Raw genomic sequence first — 19012 nt, forward strand, 5'->3', positions numbered from 1 at the left:
ATAAATCCGCAGGAAAAATGCAGTGATTTTGCCCTGTGGATTTATCAAAATCCGTGCGGAAAAATCCGCACACCAGGACGCAGTGTGGGCACATACCCTTAGGGATGAGCGGACCTGTGGAAGTTCGAGTTCTGATACCCTACCCAAACCAGAACTTTACCCGAATTTGAACCCCATTGAAAACAATGAGGACCCGAAAGTTGGAGCTGGAAAATTCTCTCTTGTGTCTTTTTGCAACAGACTTCCAGGAGAAGTACGAATGCCGAACTTGTACATTCGTGATCTCTCATCTGTAGTCACCTTCCGTAAAGTTCTGTTTGCACCTGGAGATCGATGTAGTGGATTGAGCGCCAACCGATGACTTCCATCTCTGCTTTATCGCTACCATTCAGCTTCTTGACAGGCTTCATCCTTCTGGTAGAGCGCTTATTTGCATGCTTTCCCCCCCCCCAGGAGCATTACCTCAAGACTCCAACTCTTTTGTGCTCATGTGGTTTCTTGATTTTCAGATTCTAAGCCTGGCACAGCGGAGGTGTGGACATCACGTCAGGCTCTACAGGACTTGTACCAGAAGATGCTTGTGACAGACCTGGAGTATGCACTGGACAAGAAGGTGGAGCAGGACCTGTGAGTGCCGAGTGCTGTGCTGTCCCTTTACGGGCGAGATGCAGCAATGGGGCCCATGTTAAGTGCTGCTTGTACCCCATAACAATGTGGTCGCATTCTTCTGACAATGCCATCATTACATTTTCCTCTTTTCATACATCTTAACTTCATTTTAATAGTCGAGGTTTTATGTTTTTAGTTTTATTTGGACATTTCAAAATATCCGTCTATCTCTAACACCATTATGCCGTAGATTCTGTGTTGAGATTTATGTCGAGAACTTGGGTGAGAGCCAATGTAAGGCCATGTTCACATGTTCAGTATGTGCTCAGTATTCTACTTCAGTATTGTAAGCCAAAACCAGGAATGGGGGAAATGGACACACAATGTAATTAAACTTTTTTTTGTTTGATTTTCATTCTGCCTCTCTTGTGGCGATACTGGCAATCTAAGTTTCTGGCAGCTCATGAGTTTATTATTTAAGTCCAAGTGGGTGTTGTCAGAGTTTCCACTGGGTCTGTGTACTTCTTCCTTCTCTCTGATCTCCTGGTCTTACCTCCTGCATGATTAGAAAGTGTTGGGAGGAGAGCACCAATAATAATCTTTATTTTTATATAGCGCTAACATATTCCGCAGCGCTTTACACACATTATCATTGCTGTCCCCATTGGGGCTCACAATCTAAATTCCCTGTCAGTATGTCTTTGGAATGTGGGAGGAAACCGGAGTGCCCGGAGGAAACCCACGCAAACACGGAGAGAACATACAAACTCTTTGCACCAATGACTGCACCTTTCAGTTTAACTAAATTGCATCACTTTATTACTAAGGAAATCATGACCTGTGTGTGGCTCTTGAGGACCGGAGTTGGGGAGCACTGAGTTAAAGTGCTGTCAGTCAGTGTGGGGGGAGGGGAAGCATGATGAGTTTAGCTGTGTTTCATTACAAAGCCTTCTATCAGCTCTCATGCTTTCATAGCAGTCACTTCTGCTGCACAGATCTCCCCCATGTTGCCTGTTTGGAGATGTCAGTAAGCACACTTATGTCTGTTTTGTTCAGCCGGGCGACTTATACCCTCTCCAATAGTGTAGCTACCGGGTCAGCAGAAGGGGCGGTTGCCCCGGGCTCACAGGGGCCCACCCAGAGCTACTGTTTTTCTGCTCTGTAGACCTGGCTGTACTGCAGTTCGGAGCCGGCAATACAGGGAAGCAGACCTCCTCTTTTGGTGAGGTGAAGGGCCCTGCATTTGGATCTTGTATCCTCCTCAGGAGCAGGTAGAAACTCTTCTTTGTTATGGACTTTGCCTTCCTCTTCATCCCCTCTGCCCCAATACTGGACTACCCTTCCCCTCCAGTGTCCTCCTGCAGCATCTACTTGCTGTCTAGAGAAAGTAAGAGCAGCACTAATGCCATCTGTTTACTACTGACTTGGGGTTCTTTCACATTGCGTTTTGTGTCCTCATCGGGGAATACGTCCGAAATCCTCCACAAAACTGGGTCCGGATGCATGCGCCGATGGGGCCAATCGACTACGATGGTGACTGTGGAGGGAATGTGCTCTCTGCCATACACTTATCAGGTGTGTCTGCTTACAGGAGTTGGACACGTTTGCTCTTCAGTCACCATTATAGTCTATTGGCCCCATTGGCGCATGCATCCGGACCCAGTTTTGTGGGGGATTCTGAAAGGAAGTAACAGCGCTGTTCTGAGCTATGAAGGGGGTGTGTTCTTTTTCTCCTGTTTTGTTGCTTCCTGCTTATCATTGGTCACATCATACAGGGAGAATAAGTACACGCCCACAGTGAAAACTGGCCTAATGCCCACTTGGTCTTAGCAAAAAAATAACTAATTAATTAGACTCCAAATACTTTCATTTCTAATATCAATTTAAAAAAAAAAGTTCAGTTCTGCAGCCGCTATTTCATCGTGTGTTGAGTTCAGCATGAAAACTTCTCTTTAAACTAGAGCTTCTGTGCATGCTTATGAGTCCCCACAGCTAAGGCTTCTTTCACACTTCCGTCGGTACGGGGCGTTCACAATGCCGTCGGCGCAACGTACCGACGGACGTTGTGGAAATTCGGCACAACGTGGGCAGCGGATGCAGTTTTTCCAACGCATCCGCTGCCCATTGTAAAGTCCCGGGGAGGAGCGGGTGGAGTTATGGCCACGCATGCGCAGTAGGAAATGCAGGATCAGACGTATGAAAAAACGTTACATTAAACATTTTTCCGTGACGACGATCCGCCAAAACACGACGCATCCAGTACACGACGGATGGCAATCTGTCACAATCTGTGGCCAATATAAGTCTATGGGAAAATTCTGGATCCTGCATTCTCAAAAAACGACGGATTGTGACGGAAGCTGAAAAACACAAGTGTGAAAGTAGCCTTAGGGGTTGGCCACTTTCTCTTGTTAGTTACACTTCTTAAATTGGCCATCACTTCTGTCCATACAATGGCTGCTGATGGAGGGTAATGTGACCAGACCTGTCATATTCCTCCAGTAGCTCTCCCATGGGAGTTTTGTCTTTACAATGTGTGCACTTTGCTACATAAATGTGATTGGAAGTAAATAGCACATTTTTGCAGTCAGTTGACCCAACTGGTATCTTTTTTTCCTTTTAGTTGGAACCATGCCTTCAAGAACCAAATTACGACACTGCAGGGTCAAGCTAAAAACCGGACAAACCCAAACCGCAGTGAGGTGCAAGCTAATCTGTCGCTATTCCTGGAGGCAGCTAGTGGCTTCTATACACAGGTGAGCTCGCCGCACGCGGTTATCTGTGTATCCCAGCTATATGTTGGGGTCTAGGCCAGATTCTCGCTTCCGTGCCTCGCGCTCAGGTTCCAGACCGCAGTGCATCATCTATCTATGACGCTGTTGAGTTTGGGTTGGGAGATCTACCTGTGACACATGGATGTCTGAACGTGGCTTTAATGGTATACTTATTATGTATATGTGTAATTTTTTTTGTATTCCTTCCTGAAGCTTTTGCAGGAGCTATGCACTGTGTTTAATGTGGATTTGCCATGCCGTGTGAAGTCCTCTCAGCTGGGGATTATCAGCAATAAGCAGATGCACTGTGCGACCGTGGTGAAGCCGCAGTCCAGTTCCTGCTCCTATATTTGCCAGCACTGCTTGGTTCATCTTGGAGATATCGGTGAGACTTTCAGTCTGTTTTTGTTCCAGTCTTATATTTAATTTTTTTCCATATGATGTGTTCACACTGGGAGAATTATGCTTATGTAGATGTAAGGTCCGGTCAGACTGCTACATTATTGGACTGGGTTACCTACACATTTGGCATTGTTATGTTTTTTTTTTTTTCCTACTTGTTTTATCAGTATTTTTTTGGATTATAGAACAAATGTTCTCTTCTTGACAAATGCATGCATTGAGTGAATAGGGTATTAATTACAGGTCAGGTGTTATAGTTATAGTGTGCGGCACCCCCATACATCTCCTCCCTCATTTCTGTCTTATCAGCCTAACCCGACTTTCGACTAACTTCTGCACTAATCTGTACCCCTCACTCCCGACTCCAAGACTTCTCCCGTGCTACGGCAATCCTCTGGAATGCTCTACCCCGAGAAATTAGGACCATCCACAATTTGCATAGTTTTAGGCGCTCGCTCAAAACACATTTTGTCAGAGAGGCCTATCACGTTCACTAATCAAAGTCATGTTATGTTTATGTGTGTGTAGCCCATTCACTATCCCCATCTATCCCCCACCCCCTGAAGATGGCTGGACCATCATTGTAAATACACACCTGTGCTTTGTATCTCCCCCCCTCCCCCCTCATTGTAGATTGTAAGCTCTCACGAGCAGGGTCGTCTTATGTTGCTTTAATTATTGTATTGTTAACGCTGTTACTTATGACTGTTGTGTTTGAAACTGTTAAACTGTAAAGCGCTGCGGACAACGCAACAAAACGCACGCTAAAACGCTGCGTTTTGCGACGCATGCGTCCTTTTTTGCCTAAAAATGGACGCAAAAAAAATGCAACTCGCTGCGTCCTCTGCGCCCTACGCTTGCGGCCAAAAAAAACGCATGTGTCGCAAAACGCAGCACAACGCATGTCCATGCGCCCCCCATGTTAAATATAGAGGCGCATGATGCATGCGTCGCCGCAGGTGCGCCCGACGCAACCGCGCAAAACGCTAATGTGAACGTAGCCTAACACTGACTTCTGTTGCTTTCCAGCTCGCTATAGAAATCAGACAAGCCAAGCTGAATCCTACTACAGACATGCTGCTCAGCTCGTCCCCTCCAATGGTAAGTAATGACTTCTAGTTTCATATAATTTTTTTTCCTTGGTCTTAAAACTTTAAGGGAGTTTCCAAGTTTTGTTTTACTTGTTTTCAATGGAAACAGAAAGTAAAAACTGTATTTTTCAACGAACTTTGTATAAATCAATAGTACAGGTGAATATAAGAGCCTGTAGAAGGGGAAACTGGTGAACATGCAAGTAAACAAGTTACAGGTGCTTTTCACAAAATTAGAATATCATCAAAATCAAAAAGTTAATTTATTTCAGTTCTTCAATACAAAAAGTGAAACTCCTATATTATGCATATCATTACACACAGTGATCTATTTCAAGTGTTTTAATGTTGATGATTATGGCTTACAGCCAATGAAAACCCAAATCATTATCTCAGTAAATTAGAATAATTAACAAAAAAACACCTGCAAAGGTTTCCTAAGCATTTAAAAAGGTCCTTTAGTCTGTTTCTGTAGGCTCCACAATCATGGGGAAGACTGCTGACCTGACAGATGTCCAGAAAGCAGTCATTAACACACCCGATCAAATTTGGAGTCCCATAGCTAAAATCTATGGGAGTCCTGGTAAGCGCTGCGACTTGCTCTCCTACTTCTCCATTGAAGTATATGGAGAAGGTGGAGATCTGTGAATAGGGAGATGGGTCCACAGGTGGCAGAGGCATCTTTCTGGTATCTGTCATATGCTATGGATTATCCCCTTTAAAAACTAATTCCTAGAAGACCTTCTAGTAATATTTTTTCTTTTCTCATAGGTCAGCCATATAATCAGCTGGCTATCCTTGCCTCTTCCAAGGGGGATCATTTGACCACTATTTTTTACTACTGCCGCAGCATCGCTGTTAAATTTCCTTTCCCAGCGGCCTCCACAAACTTGCAGAAGGCTCTTTCCAAAGCACTGGAGAGGTACAGGGTAACTCCATAACATGGTTTTGTTTCCCAAACCCCCACACCTGTTCTTTTGCTTCCACCCCCACACCTGTTCTTTTACGTGCATCTTAATTTTGCTTCCTTTTATTTCTTTTTAAGTCGCGAGGAGGTTAAAAAACGATGGAGTGTCTCGGATTTTATCAAAGCTTTCATCAAGTTCCATGGACATGTTTATTTAGCAAAAAGTTTGGAGAGACTGAGCCATTTGCGAGAGCAATTGGAGGAGCAGTTCAAGGTGGGTACTGTAAAGACTGTTAAGAGGAACCGTGCAGTTGGGGTAAAAGGGCATATCTCAATGTTAAATTGGTAAAACTGTAAAGTGCTTGTAAAAACGACTAACTGGATTTTGCTGGTTATTAAAAATCCTTTCTGACCGTATAGAATTTTTAATTCTATAGTTTACTGCTCGTTGCCTAGGTTACCGATCACCTCTGCAGTCTTATCAGCTGTGGCTGATTTTCCAAGGCAATTAGTGTGCTTTTCGAAGCTTTGTTTTAGACCCGACCTGCCTCAATGCCCCTTTGCTCCTTCGGTGCGGCAGAGGCAAAGCTGCTTCTGTAAGCCGCATCGAATAATGCAAAATTTGGATTAATGACAAAACTGTTCCACTAGTCCGAACTGTCAATCATCCGGAACACACCGCCCATAGGCAAGCAGGAGGTACTGGAGCAATGTGCTCCTGAAGAAAAAATACAACACCACTTTTAAAGGGCCACTGTCACCCCCCTGCAGCCGTTATAAACTAAAAGAGCCACCTTGTGCAGCAGTAATGCTGCATTCTAACAAGGTGGCTCTTTTAGTTTTGTGTTCAGGTATTATTAAAATAAAGCGTTTTGAAACTCTGCAGAAATACCTGTCTTTGTCCACGGAGGCGGGTCTGAAGCCTCCTCTGTGAAGTGCCCAACAGCCGTCACTCACATCTTCTGGGGCGATGGTCGCCGCCCCCTGCACGCTGTGTAAATACTTGTGGGGCAGGCGCAGTAAGCTCTGGCTGTCTGACGTCACAGCCAGGCTTGCAGACTGCGCCTGTGCTGGCAGTGCGGCCACCCACCTCGGGACTCCCTGCCCCGCACTGTGTTATGCATTATGCACAGTGCGGGGCTAGGATTCCTGGGCATGCGCACTGCATGTCTCAGACTCTCACCCAGGTCCCCCGCCCCCCTCCTTCCAGCCTCTGGCTATTCAGCTGAGCTCATCCTGCCGCCTCCTCCTTCTGCTCATCGCAGGGAAAGAAACAACCTAGCTGGTGTGTGTTGTCTAGCTGTGTTCTGTAGGTCTATGGATTGGATATGTTACTAAATAGGGGGTGATCTTTACCCAGCGATAAGTAAAGTTATATACTGATCTGGCCATACATTATACTGCACTATGGCTATATATTGGATGTTGGGGGAGCATTATACCGCACTATGGCTATATATTGGATGTTGGGGGAGCATTATACCGCACTATGGCTATATAATGGATGTTGGGGGAGCATTATACCGCACTATGGCCATATATTGGATGTTGGGGGAGCATTATACCGCACTATGGCTATATATTGGATGTTGGGGGAGCATTATACCGCACTATGGATATATATTGGATGTTGGGGGAGCATTATACCGCACTGCGGATCAATATACGGAACTGTTTTATTTATTTGGAATATCACTTGTGTGCACAAGCACCCTGGCTAAAATGGGTCTTTGTGCAGTCTGTAGTGCACGCTGACCGATTATATGCTAAAGAGCCTTAATTCCTGTATGAGAAAGTTCTGTGACCATTGCAGTAATCCGCAGTGCATGCGGTTATCAAATTTTTGCATAGAGAATCATACAGCAGGTTTTAGACAAAAAGCTGCAAAATATTATATACAGAATAAAAGCCAACTTGTGTTTATACAAGAATGGAAACCAAACCTTGCATTATTCCGATCTACACTTGTTTCCAGGTAAATATCCTCTACTGTTTGCTACAGTAGGCCAGGTTCACACGCTGCAGAATCCTCACTGGTATCATTCACACGCCTCAAAACAGGACTGCTTCTCTTGGGGTCCGTTCAGACGTACCGATCGGCGGCACAATAAGACCACCCATCTGCTACATGTCTATTGATCAGCTGCTGTTTAATGTCCCGTTTACAGACGATGCGTAATGATCTTTATTAGATCGTTCAGTGAATATAAGCTGTCGTTTGTTTCGGCAGCACAGTCCTTGTTTACACAGGATGATACGCTGTCGAGAAAAATGTGGTGTTCTTTTCTGCTGCACAAAAATTATCATTTCACCCAAAAAAGGAACAATATGCTAATTTGTTGGGTGATTGGCTGCTGGTCTCACGATCATCCTACCTTCTAAGGACAGATCATCTAATATATAAAGCTGAATATGTGTGTGTGTGTGTGTGTATGTCCGGGATTGGCATCTGCACCGTCGCAGCTACAGCCACCAAATTTTGCACAGTCACACGTCTGGACCCCGAGAGCGTCATAGGCTATGTTGTGAGGTGAAATTTTAACCCCGCGCGTTCCAATTCACCAAACAATTTTGCCCCTATCTACATAATGGGGGAAAAAGTGAAAGGAAAAGTGTTGGAGGCAAATTGACAGCTGCCAGATGTGAACAAGGGGGACTTAAAGAGTGAGAGCGATGGCGCAAAAGAGTATATACCGTACAGTTGCTAAGGTGGGGCCCCGACATGGGATACTCACCACACACGGGGATATGAACACACACACAAAAGGCGCCACAAACTGCCACATGCTTGAACACATATACCACCCTCAGCACATATTTCACCACACATACACATAAAAGTCGAAACACAAAAGTCGCCGCTCAAAACTCGCCACGCGCAAAACTTGCCACATGCAAAACTAGGCTCACGCAAAACTCGCCACACGTGCAAAACTCGCCACACGCAAAACGTGCACACGTGGAAAAATTGCCACATGCACAAAAGTTGCAACACATGCAAAAGTTGCCTCATACAAAACTTGCACATACTCAAAACGCACCACACAAACTCGCCACGCGCAAAACTCGCCATGCGCAAAACTTGCTGCACACAACTTGCTACACTAACCTGTCACATGCAACTCGACACATTAAAAGTTGCTACACGCATGTTGCCACACAAAACTCATCTCACAAAAGTCCCTACATGCATGTCGCCACACGCAACTCAACACACAACTTAACACATGAAACTCGCCCTAAAACACACACAAGTCTGGTATTATCCTTCAAAAATAAAAATCTGATTAATAAGCAGACAAACTACAAGAGCAACAAATGTACCATATAGGAAATACGGCAACTGTCAGTCACATGATCTGTCTATTATGTGTATGTGTGAGCTAATATATTCTGCCAGGGGGGAGGGCTTCCTGTTGGCTGGGGATTTATCAGGCTGCCAATTTAGCTTACAAATACTGAGGTAAAAATACTGACCAAATAATGTGTGAACGCGGTCTAATACAGGAGGAGATGACACAAAGGTATATACTATATACAGGAGAGATGACACACAGGTATATACTATATACAGGAGGAGATGACACAAAGGTATATACTATACACAGGAGAGATGACACACAGGTATATACTATACACAAGAGGAGATGACACACAGGTATATACTATATACAGCAGCAGATGACACACCGGTATATACTATATACAGGAGCAGATGACACACAGGTATATACTATATACAGGAAGAGGAGATGACACACGTATATACTATATACAGGAGGAGATGACATACAGGTATATACTATATACAGGAAGAGATGACACAGGTATATACTATATACAGGAGGAGATGACACACACATATATACTATATACAGGGGAGATGACACACAGGTATATACTATATACAGGAGGACATGACACACAGGTATATACTATATACAGGAGAAGATGACATACAGGTATATACGACATACAGGTATATACTATATACAGGAGGAGATGACAACCTGGTATATACTATATACAGGGGAGATGACATACAGGTACGTACTATATACAGGGGCGATGACACACAGGTATATACTATATACAGTGGAGATGACACACAGGTATATACTATATACAGGAGGAGATGACATACAGGTATATACTATATACAGGAGGACATGACATACAGGTATATACTATATACAGGAGGACATGACACACAGGTATATACTATATACAGGAGGACATGACACACAGGTATATACTATATACAGGAGGACATGACACACAGGTATATACTATATACAGGAGAAGATGACATACAGGTATATACTATATACAGGAGGAGATGACATACAGGTATATACTATATACAGGAGGAGATGACATACAGGTATATAATATATACTGGAGGAGATGACACACAGGTATATACTATATACAGGAGCAGATGATACACAGGTATATAATATATACTGGAGGAGATGACACACAGGTATATACTATACACAGGAGGAGATGACTTACAGGTACATACTATATACAGGAGGACATGACACACAGGTATATACTATATACAGGAGAAGATGACATACAGGTATATACTATATACAGGAGGAGATGACAACCTGGTATATACTATATACAGGGGAGATGACATACAGGTACGTACTATATACAGGGGCGATGACACACAGGTATATACTATATACAGTGGAGATGACACACAGGTATATACTATATACAGGAGGAGATGACATACAGGTATATACTATATACAGGAGGACATGACATACAGGTATATACTATATACAGGAGGACATGACACACAGGTATATACTATATACAGGAGGACATGACACACAGGTATATACTATATACAGGAGGACATGACACACAGGTATATACTATATACAGGAGAAGATGACATACAGGTATATACTATATACAGGAGGAGATGACATACAGGTATATACTATATACAGGAGGAGATGACATACAGGTATATAATATATACTGGAGGAGATGACACACAGGTATATACTATACACAGGAGGAGATGACTTACAGGTACATACTATATACAGGAGGAGATGACACACATATATATAGTATATACAGGAGGAGATGACATACAGGTATATACTATATAAAAGAGGAGATGACACATAGGTATATAGAGGAGGAGATGACATACAGCAGGTATATACTATATACAGGGGAGATGACATACAGGTATATACTATATACAGGAGATGACATACAGGTATATACTATATATAGGATGAGATGACATACAGGTATATAGTATATACAGAAGAGATGACATACAGGTATATAATATATACAGGAGTAGATGACACATGGTTATATACAATATACAGGAGGACATGACATACAGCAGGTATATACTATTTTCAGGGGAGATGACATACAGGTATATACTGTATACAGGAGGAGATGACATACAGCAGGTATATACTATTTACAGGGGAGATGACATACAGGTATATACTATATACAAGAGAAGACATACAGGTGTATACTATATATAAGGGAGATGACAAACATTTATATACTGAGGTGAAAATGAAAAGGTGTGAGTGCAAAATGAGAGGAGTGAGGGAAAATAGTGGAGTGATCGGAAAATGACAGATGTGAGGTCGAAATCACAAGTGTTAGGGGGGGAATGAGAACAGTGAGGGGAAAAATAAGAGGAGTGAGGGGGAAAATGAGAGGTGTAAGGGAGAAAATGATGGGTGCTGTAACTAACCACAGATATTTACTATGCCCAGGCAACGCCGGGCTCTTCAGCTAGTCTAATATATAAAGCTGAATGTGTGTGTGTGTGTATGTGTGTATGTCCGGGATTGGCATCTGCACCATCGCAGCTACAGCCACAAAATTTTGCACAGTCACACGTCTGGACCCCGAGAGCGTCATAGGCTATGTTGTGAGGCGAAATTTTAACCCCAGACATTCCAATTCACCAAACAATTTTGCCCCTATCTACATAATGGGGAAATAGTGAAAGGAAAAGTGTTGGAGGCAAATTGACAGCTACCAGATGCGAACAAGGGGGACTTAAAGAATGAGAGCGATGGCGCCAAAGAGTATATACCGTACAGTTGCTAAGGTGGGGCCCCGACATGGGATACTCACCACACACTGGGATATGAACACACACACAAAAGGCGCCACAGACTACCACGTGCTTGAACACATATCACCCTCAACACATATTTCACCACACATACACCAACCTCGCCACATAAAAGTCGAAACACAAAAGTCGCCGCTCAAAACTCGCCACATGCAAAACTAGGCTCACGCAAATCTCGCCACACGTGCAAAACTCACCTCATGGAAAACTCGCCACACGCAAAACTTGCACATGCGGAAAAATTGCCACATGCACAAAAGTTGCAACACATGCAAAAGTTGCCTCACACAAAACTTGCAATACTCCAAACGCACCACACATAAAACTCGCCATGCGCAAAACTTGCTGCACATAACTTGCTACACTAACCTGTCACATGCAACTCAACACAAAAAGTCGCTACACGCATGTCGCCACACGCAGCTCAACACACACACAACTTGACACATGAAACTCGCCCTAAAACACACACGTCTGGTATTATCCTACAAAAATAAAAATCTGATTAATAAGCAGACAAACTACAAGAGCAACAAATGTACCATATAGGAAATCCGGCAGCTGTCAGTCACATGACCTGTCTATTATGTGTATGTGTGAGCTAATATATACTGCCGGGGGGAGGGCTTCCTGTTGGCTGGGGATTTATCAGGCTGCCAATTTAGCTTACAAATACTGAGGTAAAAATACTGAGCAAATAACGCGTGAAAGCGGTCTCATACAGGAGGAGATGACCTACAGGTATATACTATATACAGGGGAGATGACACACAGGTATATGCTATATACAGGAGGAGATGACACACACACACACACACACACACACACACACACACACACACACACACACATATATATATACTATACACAGGAGGAGATGGCACACATATATACTATATACAGGGGAGATGACACACAGGTATATACTATATAAAAGAGGAGATGACACATAGGTATATAGAGGAGGAGATGACATACAGCAGGTATATACTATATACAGTGGAGATGACCTACAGGTATATAGTATATACAGAAGAGATGACATACAGGTATAGACTATATACAGGAGGAGATGACACATAGGTATATACAGGAGGAGATGACACATAGGTATATACAGGAGGAGATGACATACAGCAGGTGTATACTATATATAAGGGAGATGACAAACATGTATATACTGAGGTGAAAATGAGGGGTGTGAGGTGAAAATGAAAAGGTGTGAGTGCAAAATGAGAGGAGTGATCGGAAAATGACAGATGTGAGGTCGAAATGACAAGTGTTAGGGGGAATGAGAGGAGTGAGGGAGAAAATGAGAGATGTGAGGGGGGAAAATGAGAGGCGTGATGGGAAAATAAGAGAAGTGAGGTGCTATAACTAACCACAGACATTTACTATGCCCAGGCAACACCAGGCTCTTCAGCTAATTCACTATACTTTCCTGGTGTAAATGGACCTTTATTTTCTAACCTTGCACAGCTGCTTGATTTTTTTTTTATTTATTTTTTTTAATTTTTTATTTTCTCTTACTTATAGAATATGGTATTCCAGAAATCCTTCAATTCCCAGCAGTTGGTTCATATCACAGTCATCAACCTGTTCCAGCTGCACCACCTGCGGAGTTTCGGTACGGAGGCCGAGCAGCAGAGCTTCAGCCAAGACGAGGATCTGTGCTGGTCCCAGCTGCTGGCTCTCTTCAGTAAGACTTGTTTTTGTATAGTTTGCAGTCAGACGGTAGACCGGCCACTGGAAGGTCACAAGTGGCTTCAACAATTCCCCTCATTGTCTTGGAGATCCAGACATGTCTATTGTTAACTACTGCATTGTGCCCAATCTGGTTTTGCTATTTTTCACCATGGTGTTGGTGGGGAAATGTAGTCACACCGCTTACTAAAATATGGTTTCTGAGACCGCAGATGCGGTGTGACTTTGAACCACACAAGAGTGCTAGGTGTGGACATGGGGTTGACCACTCCAAATCAATAAGTCTACAGTCAGTGTGTGTGACTACAGACTTATAAATTCCTCCTCAGCGCACACACTGTGCACTGTGGGGATTTGCCAACTTCCAACCCGTCATCGGTGGGTATGTATGAGTTATACATACTCCCAGCCACTGGGCATGGCCTCGCCCCGTACACTTGTATGGCGGCACCGTGGTCGACCTGTGGGCATGTCAGACTAGAGGGCCTGGCCTCTCATCATACAAGTATATGAAGAGCGAAGCTGCGCCCACTGGCCAGGAGAACGCATAACTCCTACATTCCTCCGGTCCTGGGTCCGAAACCAGCGAATCCCCATAGTGCCCAGTGCGCGCGCTAGGAGGGGATTCATAAGTCTGCAGTTGCACAGTGCTACAGACTTATTGATCTTGGACCGAGCAACCCTTTTAATATTCTACAGTGATAAAGCCTTGTCAGATGAACACCCTTTAAATAGTGTAGCAATATATTTTATTCTTGTGGCAAAAGGTGTAGCGTTTACATCGTATACCCTGACTGTTTGCTATTTTTTCTTTGTGCAGTGTCGTTCCTTGGCACTCTGTGCAGAAGTCCCTCAAAGACCCATCACTGTGATGAGACGCCCTGTGCCGATCCGCTTCCTGCTATCAAGGTGTCTCTGGACTGGATAAAGCTGCGTCCCACTGTATTTCAGGAGACGTCTGTGGAGGAAAGACAATTGTAAGTGGCGCCACGAGACATTTATCAAAAGAAATGTATTTAGCCTAATGTCTATAGTTGGTTCTTCTGCACAGATACTCAACATGTGAATACCTGGACTAGTGTCGCTTGTTTCTGCACTGGCACTTGATGCATTTGTCATTTGTACCCAGAGTCTTACAATATTGTGTAATATGGGGTCACTTTTGTTCCTCTGTCTACAGTGTTTGGCCATGGCTGATTTCTCTGTTAAACAGTTTCCATGTATTAGAGGAAGACCTGATCAGTGCCAATTGTAAGTAACTATGAGCTTGTACAATTTTGGAGTTTAAAAAGGGCAATGGGCCTCTGCTCACGTATGCATCAGGAGGCGAGCAGGACTGGTGACATTACATGTATAGATATCTGCCAATACTGCTCACGTATGCATCACAAGGGGAGCGGGACTGGTGACATTACATATACAGATATCTGCCAACACTGTGCCCGTATGCATCAGGGGGCGAGCAGGACTGGTGACATTACATGTACAGATATCTGCCGACACTGCTCACGTATGCATCGGGAGGCGAGCGGGACTGGTGACATTGCATGTACAGATATCTGCCGACACTGCTCACGTATGCATCAGGAGGGGAGCGGGACTGGTGACATTACATGTACAGATATCTGCCGACACTGCCCACGTATGTATCGGGAGGGGAGCAGGACTGGTGACATTACATGTACAGATATCTGCCGACACTGCTCACGTATGCATCGGGAGGCGAGCGGGACTGGTGACATTACATGTACAGATATCTGCCGACACTGCTCACGTATGCATCGGGAGGTGAGCGGGACTGGTGACATTGCATGTACAGATATCTGCCGACACTGCTCACGTATGCATCAGGAGGGGAGCGGGACTGGTGACATTACATGTACAGATATCTGCCGACACTGCCCACGTATGTATCGGGAGGGGAGCAGGACTGGTGACATTACATGTACAGATATCTGCCGACACTGCTCACGTATGCATCGGGAGGCGAGCGGGACTGGTGACATTACATGTACAGATATCTGCCGACACTGCCCACGTATGTATCGGGAGGGGAGCAGGACTGGTGACATTACATGTACAGATATCTGCCGACACTGCCCACGTATGTATCGGGAGGGGAGCAGGACTGGTGACATTACATGTACAGATATCTGCCGACACTGCTCACGTATGCATCGGGAGGCGAGCGGGACTGGTGACATTACATGTACAGATATCTGCCGACACTGCCCACGTATGTATCGGGAGGGGAGCAGGACTGGTGACATTACATGTACAGATATCTGCCGACACTGCCCACGTATGTATCGGGAGGGGAGCGGGACTGGTGACATTACATGTACAGATATCTGCCGACACTGCCCACGTATGTATCGGGAAGGGAGCGGGACTGGTGACATTACATGTATAGATATCTGCCGACACTGCTCACGTATGCATCGGGAGGCGAGCGGGACTGGTGACATTACATGTACAGATATCTGCCGACACTGCGCCCGTATGTATCGGGAGGCGAGCGGGACTGGTGACATTACATGTATAGATATCTGCCGACACTGCTCACGTATGCATCGGGAGGCGAGCGGGACTGGTGACATTACATGTACAGATATCTGCCGACACTGCGCCCGTATGTATCGGGAGGCGAGCGGGACTGGTGACATTACATGTACTGATATCTGCCGACACTGCGCCCGTATGTATCGGGAGGCGAGCGGGACTGGTGACATTACATGTACAGATATCTGCCGACACTGCGCCCGTATGTATCGGGAGGGGAGTGGGACTGGTGACATTACATGTACAGATATCTGCCGACACGTGTGCAAGCTACAAGTATCATCCACCTTTCATTTCTGATGAATAAAGGTACCGTCACATTAAGCGACGCTGCAGCGATATAGACAACGATGCCGATCGCTGCAGCGTCGCTGGAGAGCTGTCACACAGACAGCTCTCCAGCGACAAACAATGCCGAAGTCCCCGGGTAACCAGGGTAAACATCGGGTTACTAAGCGCGGCCCTGCGCTTAGTAACCCGATATTTACCCTGGTTACCAGTGAAGACATCGCTGAATCGGCGTCACACACGCCGATTCAGCGATGTCAGCGGGAGATCCAGCGACCAAAATAAAGTCCTGACCATTCCCCAGCGACCAACGATCTCCCAGCAGGGGCCTGATCGTTGGTCGCTGTCACGCATAACGATTTCGGTAACGATATCGTTGCTACGTCACAAAAAGCAACGATATCGTTGTGTGACGGTATCTTAAGACCGGTGCACAATACCTGCCAGTCACATACATGAGCTAGTAGATAACTATAGGCATGGTGCCACCGGCCCTGCTCACCTCTCAATGCAGAAGTGAGTGGAATCTGATGTATTTTTGCCCCACATTATTTGATTAGCAGTAGCCCTAATATGTTCAGGCTGTGTTTTAGGGCAAAGGACGTGCCCCTAGGAGTCTTTTTTTCCGCCCCCCTTCCATATTGGAGAGACCTTTATGTGCACTACCACCAGACCAGCTGCCAGAGAGGGGGCGGCACATGGTCACAGTTTGAACATTCTAGATATTTTTTATGGGTGCAATTTAGTGTTGTTTTTTGTTTGTTTTTTGAGGTAAGGTAGATGAGTAAACAGATAAACGTAAGTTGCTTATCAAAAATCAACTATCTATTTTACACTTTTATTTTTTTTATTCCTTTCACCTAGTGTTACCACTTCCAGAGGAGTTTGAGCTGCAAGGGTTTCTGGCTCTTCGACCAGCGTTCAGGCAAGTGTTTTTCTTCTGAGGAAGACTCCTTAGTAGCCTTCAGCCAAACCCTCTGATAACTGTACATGATAGCATGAAGGCATCAGAGCGGCCGCAGTTTAGTCTCGATGAGCTACTACCCAAATAAGCAGGCTCCTTCAAGTTCTGTAGGGTTGGCTTTGGCGTTTCCGTGCAGCAGCTTGTAAGGACAATCCTGCAGGTGCTCTGATAGTTTCCTGCTCCCCACTTTTAATGGGAAAATTTTAATGGAAAAAAGTTTATACAATGATTTTAGTTAGTTTTAGTGCTGAAGCCCCTTTAACCCCTTTCTGATCTCGGACGGGATAGTACGTCCAAGGTCAGAAGCCCCGCTTTGATGCGGGCTCCGGTGGTGAGCCCGCATCAAAGCTGGGACATGTCGGCTGTTTTGAACAGCTGACATGTGCCCGTAATAGGCGTGGGCAGAATCACGATCTGCCCGCGCCTATTGACTAGTTAAATGCCGCTGTCAAACGCAGACAGCGGCATTTAACTACCGCATCCGGCCAGGCGGCCGGAAATGACAGCATCGCCGACCCCCGTCACATGATCGGGGGTCAGCGATGCTTGTACATTGTAACCATAGAGGTCCTTGAGACCTCTATGGTTACTGATCGCCGGTAGCTGTGAGCGCCACCCTGTGGTCGGCGCTCACAGCACACCTGATTTTCTGCTACATAGCAGCGAACAGCAGATCGCTGCTATGTAGCAGAGCCGATCGTGCTGTGCCTGTTTCTAGCCTCCCATGAAGGCTATTGAAGCATGGCAAAAGTAAAAAAAAAAAGTGAAAAAAATATAAAAGTTTAAATCACCCCCCTTTCGCCCCAATCAAAATAAATCAATTAAAAAAAAATGAAATTTGGTATCGCCGCGTTCAGAATCGCCCGATCTATCAATTAAAAAAAAAAGCATTAACCTGATCGCTAAACGGCGTAGCGAGAAAAAAAAATAGAAACGCCAGAATTACGTTTTTTTGGTCGCCGCGACATTGCTTTAAAATGCAATAACGCGCGATCAAAAGAATGTATCTGCACCAAAATGCTATCATTAAAAACGTCATCTCTGCATGCAAAAAATAAGCCCTCAGCCGACCCCAGATCATGAAAAATGGTGTCTATGAACTCGTACTGACCTGGAGAATCATAATGTCAGGTCAGTTTTAGCATTTAGTGAACCTAGCAAAAAAGCCAAACAAAAAACAAGTGTGGTACTGCATTTTTTTTGCAATTTCACCGCACTTGGAATTTTTTTCCCGTTTTCTAGTACACGACATGCTAAAACCTATGATGTCGTTCAAAAGTACAACTCGTCCCGCAAAAAATAAGCCCTCACATGGCCAAATTGACGGAAAAATAAAAAAGTTATGGCTCTGGGAAGGAGGGGAGTGAAAAGCGAACACGGAAAAATGAAAAATCCCAAGGTCCTGAAGGGGTTAAATTAACTTACAAAGGAAACAACAATGCAAGTTTTAGGGACTTCTTTTTTCCAGATTAACTTAGGTTCTGATGATGACAGATTATTATTATTATTATTTATTTTTATAGCGCCATTTATTCCATGGCGCTTTACATGTGAGGA

The 19012-nt window shown here is 44.6% G+C and overlaps 1 protein-coding gene across 8 annotated transcripts in view; it reads left to right on the forward strand.

Moving 5' to 3' along the window:
- Positions 1-19012, forward strand: part of SMG7 (SMG7 nonsense mediated mRNA decay factor) — a 51730-nt gene that overhangs the window by 20127 nt on the left and 12591 nt on the right. For all 8 annotated transcript variants that reach the window (XM_069737753.1, XM_069737756.1, XM_069737755.1 and 5 more), the window contains exons 3-12: positions 510-627; positions 3233-3365; positions 3597-3768; positions 4815-4886; positions 5648-5798; positions 5922-6057; positions 13474-13636; positions 14462-14618; positions 14822-14892; positions 17356-17416. In XM_069737753.1, the coding sequence (XP_069593854.1) occupies positions 510-627; positions 3233-3365; positions 3597-3768; positions 4815-4886; positions 5648-5798; positions 5922-6057; positions 13474-13636; positions 14462-14618; positions 14822-14892; positions 17356-17416 (1234 nt within the window). The remainder of the gene's footprint in view (positions 1-509; positions 628-3232; positions 3366-3596; positions 3769-4814; positions 4887-5647; positions 5799-5921; positions 6058-13473; positions 13637-14461; positions 14619-14821; positions 14893-17355; positions 17417-19012) is intronic.

Source organism: Ranitomeya imitator, chromosome 8 (genome assembly GCF_032444005.1).
Source record: "Ranitomeya imitator isolate aRanImi1 chromosome 8, aRanImi1.pri, whole genome shotgun sequence".
Taxonomy (NCBI): domain Eukaryota; kingdom Metazoa; phylum Chordata; class Amphibia; order Anura; family Dendrobatidae; genus Ranitomeya; species Ranitomeya imitator.